The sequence below is a fragment of the Oncorhynchus clarkii genome, chromosome 1 (genome assembly GCF_045791955.1).
Source record: "Oncorhynchus clarkii lewisi isolate Uvic-CL-2024 chromosome 1, UVic_Ocla_1.0, whole genome shotgun sequence".
Lineage (NCBI taxonomy): Eukaryota > Metazoa > Chordata > Actinopteri > Salmoniformes > Salmonidae > Oncorhynchus > Oncorhynchus clarkii.
In genome coordinates, this window is record NC_092147.1 from 64,943,240 (window position 1) to 64,952,097 (window position 8,858).

The 8,858-nt window shown below is 43.8% G+C and overlaps 1 protein-coding gene across 2 annotated transcripts in view; it reads right to left on the bottom strand.

The window, feature by feature from the left end:
* Positions 1 to 8,847, bottom strand: part of LOC139416874 (parkin RBR E3 ubiquitin protein ligase) — a 101,755-nt gene extending 92,908 nt beyond the window's left edge. The window contains exon 1 of one of the 2 annotated variants that reach the window (XM_071166039.1): positions 8,730 to 8,847. In XM_071166039.1, the coding sequence (XP_071022140.1) occupies positions 8,730 to 8,736 (7 nt within the window). In that variant the 5' untranslated portion in view covers positions 8,737 to 8,847. The remainder of the gene's footprint in view (positions 1 to 8,729) is intronic. The other variant, XM_071166031.1, reaches the window with a different exon arrangement.
* Positions 8,848 to 8,858: the final 11 nt, after the last annotated feature.

The following is an 8,858-nucleotide window of genomic DNA, read 5'->3' on the forward strand; positions in this document are numbered from 1 at the left end:
ATGTCCCTCAATTGTATTCTGTTACCAAACTTTGTATCTGCATAGTTCTTCCTGTAAATGTATTTATGTAAAATGTTCTGTGAAAATTGTTAAAAGAAGTCAGTGTGCATAGAGTTGTTCAACTTTGAAATCAATGGGTCTTGTTTGGCATACATTTTAAAGTGAAAAACCTGAGTCTCAGCATAATTCCGTTACAGTAGAATTACCCACACATTGAATACACCCACTGACACATACATGTATGCTAAGCATACACAGAAACATCTTGTACACACACTAACACATACACAGTGTGGAGTAGTCATGGGAACGCAGCATTAATCATAGTTATTACAGGAATTTAGATAGTTTTAGATTTAATGACTGAGGAGAAATAAAAAGGCATTCTTCCATTTGTGCTTAAGGAGTTGACTCAGTTAGGTGATTGCTTGTTGCCAATGTGCGACATTCCCTTTAGAAGTGTTTCTGCAACATTATTCTGAGACAAATATACTACAAAACCTTCGGAGATTGTAACAAGAAAGTAGACAGACACCATTACGCTATCCGTTTGAACCCATGCTACATCACATCACATACCTGATTTATCTACACAGAAAAGACTACAGTACCTCAAGTCAGAGCAACATCAACAATGACCACTATGACACAACCGTCTCTCGGTTGACTGATCTCTGGCAGCACTACAGCCAATCCAGTCCGAGCTATGGCCCAAAGTGAATGAGGAGAAGGGCTGATTCTAATTTGTCCCGTCACTGAGATTTCCATAATGTCTCTCATTGTTTTGCATCCAATCCAAGTGGCTAACAAATGAGTAAATTCCTCCTTTGTCATGTTCCATCACAGAAGCCGTCAGTTTGGTGATGGGGCCCTAACGTGCACAGGTTACCCGAGTTCTCAGTCTGGGGAGGAAGAGTGACAGAATGCAATCATGTAGCACCAACTCCACCAGGCTGGATTACCAAGCAGAGAGCTCACTGGAAGGCTAACAACTCACAACATAATTTCACAAACCTGGCTGCATGCACAGAGAAGAACACCAATACTCAAAACAGGCATTTTCACAAAATAAGAAAAGAGAGAAAGAGATGGCGGGACAATCTAGACTGGAGAAAAATCCAACTGTCATAACCACTCTATGCATAACGAAATGTGTGTTATTTACTGTTAATGTCCCATGACAGTAATTCAAAAAGAGAGAGGCAGAGAGATGCGATGTCACTCAGGCCAAGGGGGCAGGAGCGGGGCAGGGAGGGTATCACGGCCAGCCAATGCCTTGCGTCTGGGCGGAGTGGCAGGCGGCCAGATCAATACGGACCGCACACAGGCAGAAATATGAAGACAGATTGGCTCAACTCTCAACTGCTGCATCGGAGGGAAATGGGTCTGGGGACCCTTTAGTGCAGGAGGGAGGTGAGAGATGATGTGAGAGGAGAGGGAGAGATCGACTGGGAGGGGGAAGGTTGAAGAGGGAGTAAGAGGGAGAGTAAAGCTGCTACATGGAGAAGGCAGGGAGTTGAAAATGTCTCTGTAAAAGGACTCCCTTCATCCTAACGACAGCAGCCCAGGACTTGATCGCTCCAGGGAGTTAAACCCAGTGCAGTTTCCCAAAGGGGCCCTGTTAGGCTCTCCAGACGCTAATGCAATGCTATCAGAGGGCTTGGCTGGGCCACCTGTCTCCTTTACGAGTGCACTGACCACGTCACTACTTTCTTCTTCCTATTGATTAGGGATAAAGCACCCAAATGGCCCTGGCAAAACCGCCGTAAAATACTTCCAACCCCATAGGTCCGAATTTCCCCCGCACATAACTATAAAGAAGATGGATTCCTCAATTCCTGAACTCTCTTTGAGCAATTAAGAGAACAAATTCCCATACAACACTGGGGCTAAGAGCTTTTCTTCCTCCACCTCCCTCCTTTCTTGAGCCTTATCCTGATAGCTGGTACAGTCAGGTGCAGCGTTTGGTCATGTGTGACGAGTGCTGTGGAGCGATGCTGTACGGTACTGTACGATGAGCCCTGTTCGGGACCAGGCTATCCATCGTGGAGGCTAGCAGCAGCTATGGGGCCAGTGCCAGGTGACTGTCCACTGGAGGATTCTCTCTTAGATCAACGGTCGGGTGGATTCTGGAGCGCAGCACCCGTTCATCAGCCGCCCCCACCGCAACCCCGACCCCGGTGCATGAAAGCCAGGAAATAACCCCCCCCCTCCATCTGTCCTCGCTTATTACATTTGGAGGAAGCGGCCATGTCTGCAGAATGGAGCCTTCAGGAATACCACCATCCCCCCCATTGCAATATGTGGCCAGACTACCTCCCCATACAATACCAAGGGATGGAGATAAATAAGTCTGCCTGGAGATAAGACTGCAGCGAAGCTGTATTGGGTCTGTGTATACACATTGAGCAGAGGTGTAGCTATTTGGGACAGATATGGTGTGATAGTACTGTGCGTCTGCTGGTTTATTGGAACACTGGCTGGCTGCATTACCTCACTAGGCAAGCAGTGTCACGTTCTACCAATAGCACAAAGATGAAGAAGCTAAGATTGCTTTGTGTGTTCTGTGGGTCAACCACAACAGGAACAGAAAATGCAAAGAAATGATAGTGTCCGTACAATAAAAAATGATTTCTAGGTTATTTTCATCAGCAGATATCAGTAATGATAGAAACTGTACTTGGCAAATTCAATGACAATATGATAACAATTGATGTTTAGAAGAATTTCCTCTAATAACAAATGTAACAAGTTCTTATGTGAGCCCTCTGTTGCTGTAGTTGCTTCGACTGTGCCGTCTGGCTCTGACAAGCTGCCTGTCATAGCTCCATCTGACGGGGACAGAGACAGAGGGAAGTCATTAACAATGGTAATTAGCCTGCGTCTGCCACCTGCAGCACCTCAAGTGGGGCAGAGCGACAAACGCATGTACACATGGCTGGGCTCTGTCAGAGAGGTAGACAGAGTCGCTAAGGTAGAGCAAAGTCACGTTCTCCATATTGATCATCCAGATATGCTGTTGATGTCGATGACAATCCGAATATTGTCCAGATAACAAGCCATGTAGAGAACAAGTACACATTGACCCTTCATCAATCAATGTAATTCTGAAACAAAACTGCACATAAAAGCACTTCTCTGGTCTGTGAACACTCCACTGAAACCCCTGAACAACTCAGAGAGGCAGAGTGCGTACTGAAAAGGTAGGCTGTACTATATTAGCTGGATAGAAGCCCAGGGGTATCAGCAAAAGGCCAGGTGTTCCTACTCATTCCCCTGATCTTTCAGATCCATATTGCCTGCCTCCCCCATTTCCCCTCTCCTCCTTCCATCTCCATTTCATTTCTCCGTGGCAGCCATCTCACCTGCGCCCTTGCCACTTCCCTGTTATTAGCGCTGTGGCTGCTGGCGGTACATATTTGCATGAGAGCCACTGTAACCAATTCCAATTTCAGCCAGAATTTGTTTTCCCAGACCCCATCTGCGGCTTTTCATTAGAAACTGCGGCGTTTGGTGAAAGGCACCGGTTGCGTTTCAGGTGGCCATTCATTCGCCAGCGGCACTGACGCTTTAAATCATTCGGGGTCTAATCATTGACTAAACAATAAAGCATTAATTCAGGGAAAATGACTCAAAGATAGATGTGCTTAGAGGAAAAGGACTGGGGTCCTCAACAGTAAAAGGACTCTAGATCAGGAACTGGCTTGCACACACACACACACACACATTATGAGAGAGCATGTCCTCTGGGGATGTGCTGTATGTTTTTGTGCCTGAGGCAGAAAATCAACAATTGAACTACAATGACCTAGACTCCTGGAGGTCCTGGAGCAACGTGCAAAACTACACACAAAGCTCTGTCATGAGACTCTCCTCACCGTCCCTCCACACCCCACCAAGGTGACCTTGGCATCATCTCAGTGGGGCAATGCCAGGACCTGGCAAAGACAAGGGGTGATACGAACCCATTGAAATCCATTGTGGATTTGGGTTTCTGTGTGTAGTGGTTCAGTAATCCCTCTTCCCTTCAGCCTGGTGACTGTGTATTTACCTCGCATTCAACATTGATTGACAGTAATACAGTCATTATCCTCTTGGATTTCCGAGAGGCTTCTATCTTTTCCAGAGGCAATTAGGCACTAACACTGCGTCAGCCCTATCAGAGTAACTGTCCCTTTCAGTCACTTCTGCTCATTTTTCTCTTTACCGCTCGCTCCTTCTCTCCCTCCTGCTCTCTCAATCCATTTCTTTCAATCATTTCTCTCTTGCTGCCTCCTTTTCATGACAGCCAGCTTTGGAGATATGAAAACTTGTGATTGACACACCAATTTCCTTTCTGCCATCACACACTGATGCCCAGATTTCTCAAGATCCTCTTCCTCTGTGCCTCCAGTGAAAGCAATAAATGGGAAATGGGAATAAAAACACATCGGAATTCAGATAAAGCGCTAAAAGACCTATTGAATGTAAATGTGTGGTTTATAACGGACGTCATTTGAAACTCCACATATTTTCTCCAAAAGCCTTTTGCCTTTGTGTCACTAGTGTTTGTTTTACTCCCAACCAACCATGGGAGTCATGGAATTAAATTAGGACTTTTAACAAAAGGGGCATAACATTCATTTTTGAGGAAGGACATGCTGCATGTTTGATATCCCTTGGATCTTTGGCGAAAGATACCCTTTCACCCACTCATTATCATACACCTATCCAGATAATAGGGTTAAACATATGTTAAAGTAGGCAAATACCTTGTTACAAGTCTACCCAGTCATTCCATGGCCCCAAAGATTATACAAGTTCAGGGCTAGAACACAGCTTATGATCTAGCATGTGCAGTTTGTTTGGGTTGAGGGCTGTCAAATCATTGATATTGTTTGACATGAGACTTTTTTCCCCAATTTTACTGCATTGCTAGAAACAAGTAACATAAGCATTTTGCTGCACCCGTTATAATATCTGCTAAACTGCGTGTGCAGTCGATGAACTTTGATTTGAATCAGTGGGAGTCTAGCTTGTCAAGGCTGAGTTAACTAGTCTGTAGTCATAATTAGTCTGTCTAAAACCCACACATTCACTCCTTCTCCACTGTAAACTCTAACCTGCCACACTCTAGTGTACGCTCTTTGGCAAAGGCCTACGTTCACAAGACTGCTGAACTCAACGTGAAGGAAATGACAACACACCACTGCAATGGAATCACATGAGAAACGCAGAAAGCGAATGTGGATACATATTAAAAGAAAATTATTCTTGGCCTGGAGTCAATGCAAAGGCAGGAAAGATACTTAGCTGCAACAATCCAAAAATCAATAGCAATTTATTCTCTCCTTGGTCTCCAAACAGAGCGAGTAAATAATCCTGACCCCTCTCGCCTGTCCCAGGAGTACACTGGCGTCTCTCCCTCTCGCTCTCCTCAGCCTCTATCGCAGACTTCTCTGGCCCCTTGGAGTAGCACCGCTCAGACTCAATACCTACTGCCACACAGTCCTGCTCCGCTAGAAAGACATAGCCTACGGCAATTGGTAAGGATTTGGCAATTCACAAGGCAGGTAGTCCAGGTGTGTTTGATTCCCCTCTCCTGTGTTGTTTACATTTTTACACTTTAGTCGTTTAGCAGACGCTCTTATCCAGAGCCAATTAGAGTAGTGAGTGCATAAATGTTCATACTGCTTTGTACTGGTCCCCCCGTGGTAATCAAACCCACACTCCTGGCGTTGCAAACGCCATGCTCTACCAACTGAGCCACACGGGACATGTTGTTTATGCCTAGACATATATATATATATATATATATTTACAGTGCCTTGCGAAAGTATTCGGCCCCCTTGAACTTTGCAACCTTTTGCCACATTTCAGGCTTCAAACATAAAGATATAAAACTGTATTTTTTTGTGAAGAATCAACAACAAGTGGGACACAATCATGAAGTGGAACGACATTTATTGGATATTTCAAACTTTTTTAACAAATCAAAAACTGAAAAATTGGGCGTGCAAAATTATTCAGCCCCTTTACTTTCAGTGCAGCAAACTCTCTCCAGAAGTTCAGTGAGGATCTCTGAATGATCCAATGTTGACCTAAATGACTAATGATGATAAATACAATCCACCTGTGTGTAATCAAGTCTCCGTATAAATGCATCTGCACTGTGATAGTCTCAGAGGTCCGTTAAAAGCGCAGAGAGCATCATGAAGAACAAGGAACACACCAGGCAGGTCCGAGATACTGTTGTGAAGAAGTTTAAAGCCGGATTTGGATACAAAAAGATTTCCCAAGCTTTAAACATCCCAAGGAGCACTGTGCAAGCGATAATATTGAAATGGAAGGAGTATCAGACCACTGCAAATCTACCAAGACCTGGCCGTCCCTCTAAACTTTCAGCTCATACAAGGAGAAGACTGATCAGAGATGCAGCCAAGAGGCCCATGATCACTCTGGATGAACTGCAGAGATCTACAGCTGAGGTGGGAGACTCTGTCCATAGGACAACAATCAGTTGTATATTGCACAAATCTGGCCTTTATGGAAGAGTGGCAAGAAGAAAGCCATTTCTTAAAGATATCCACAAAAAGTGTCGTTTAAAGTTTGCCACAAGCCACCTGGGAGACACACCAAACATGTGGAAGAAGGTGCTCTGGTCAGATGAAACCAAAATTGAACTTTTTGGCAACAATGCAAAACGTTATGTTTGGCGTAAAAGCAACACAGCTGAACACACCATCCCCACTGTCAAACATGGTGGTGGCAGCATCATGGTTTGGGCCTGCTTTTCTTCAGCAGGGACAGGGAAGATGGTTCAAATTGATGGGAAGATGGATGGAGCCAAATACAGGACCATTCTGGAAGAAAACCTGATGGAGTCTGCAAAAGACCTGAGACTGGGACGGAGATTTGTCTTCCAACAAGACAATGATCCAAAACATAAAGCAAAATCTACAATGGAATGGTTCAAAAATAAACATATCCAGGTGTTAGAATGGCCAAGTCAAAGTCCAGACCTGAATCCAATCGAGAATCTGTGGAAAGAACTGAAAACTGCTGTTCACAAATGCTCTCCATCCAACCTCACTGAGCTCGAGCTGTTTTGCAAGGAGGAATGGGAAAAAATGTCAGTCTCTCGATGTGCAAAACTGATAGAGACATACCCCAAGCGACTTACAGCTGTAATCGCAGCAAAAGGTGGCGCTACAAAGTATTAACTTAAGGGGGCTGAATAATTTTGCACGCCCAATTTTTCAGTTTTTGATTTGTTAAAAAAGTTTGAAATATCCAATAAATGTCGTTCCACTTCATGATTGTGTCCCACTTGTTGTTGATTCTTCACAAAAAAATACAGTTTTATATCTTTATGTTTGAAGCCTGAAATGTGGCAAAAGGTCGCAAAGTTCAAGGGGGCCGAATACTTTCGCAAGGCACTGTATATATATATATATACACACACACATACATAAATTCAGTCATTTGCATTTTAATATCATATGAGCAAGATTATCTCTTCCTAATGCAGACTCAGCTATAATTACAACTTGCTGTATTATCAAGGTGATTTAAAAATACCCGTTTCACATGACTATAATGATATTCCCCATAATAAAGGTCTGTTTTCTTGTGATAGACCTAGTTCTGGGGCCCCGGCGTGTGCGATCATCAACATGAGAGAAATATTGGCCCTTCAGATTTCCTGGATGATGACTTTTCCCTCCCTTCAACACTCCCTCTCATCCCCTTCCCTCTATAGGTCTAGTGCAACTTATTACTAGACAAGCACCATTCAGCCAGCTCAAACCAAACCCCATCTCCTGGGGATGTGTGAGCCTGAGACAGTCTCAGAGTTGATGGGCCGGAGACTCAAGACACAATCGATCCGTCTTCCTCAGACCTTCACTCCCGAGCTTCTCAAAATCTGACAATTCAAGAGGGTGGAAAGGCTATTTCATTCTCTGGAGATATACCTCAGATTAATGTTGCTCTTGCCTTCAGGTTTAGCGAAGTTTATCCGAGACATTTCTTGAGAGCATCTCTCGATTTTCTGTTTGCTCCAAGATGACAACAGTCTTCCTTCATATTCTAGGAGTAGAAGTGTCAGTCAAACTAAACCTTAAAAATCGACCAAAGAAACACCTTCTGGCCCTCCAAACAAAGTGTTGAAAATAATAGGCAACTGAGTGACACCATTTTAATAACTTAGCAACAGGTATAGACTTAGACCTTTTGCAGAAATCTGAACACACTGAAAATATATAATCTTTGTCCTATTCTTGACCTTGTATTGATAGGAATAAAAGGAAGATTAAAGTATTAAACATGTTGCCAGATAGTGGTTAATTCATGGTGTGCTGTCACTCAAACACCATCAAAAACTTGGGCCAGAACATCTGGCTACAATGCATCTGTCATTGGCTGGCACTTGGCGTGGATTTGACAGTGTCAGCTGCATGTTCACGTGAACATGTAGTAGAGCTGTTCACCTTATACATTATAACCCAGCAAGGTGATAGTACATCTTGTAAGGATGAATGCAACTCTCGTATACACACATATGGGCTATTGTACAAAACAGCAGCTTGTTATATTGTCAACTAACCAGTAGCAAGCCAGGCACAAAAACAACTATCTCATGCACAAGGCATCACGGGTTCGTGGAAATGCTGTTATTCACAAAATAACCTAGAACTGACAACTTCAAATTAATGGACGAAACGACTCACTACAACTTTCTCACATACCAATCATGCTGGGGATGTAGCTACGTCCTCTGGTTTTATTAAGGTGAAGAACTTCATGTCATACGACTGCTGGGGATCTCCATTAGAGTATTTGCAAGTCTCGAGGACTATGGGAGATGGAGTCCTACT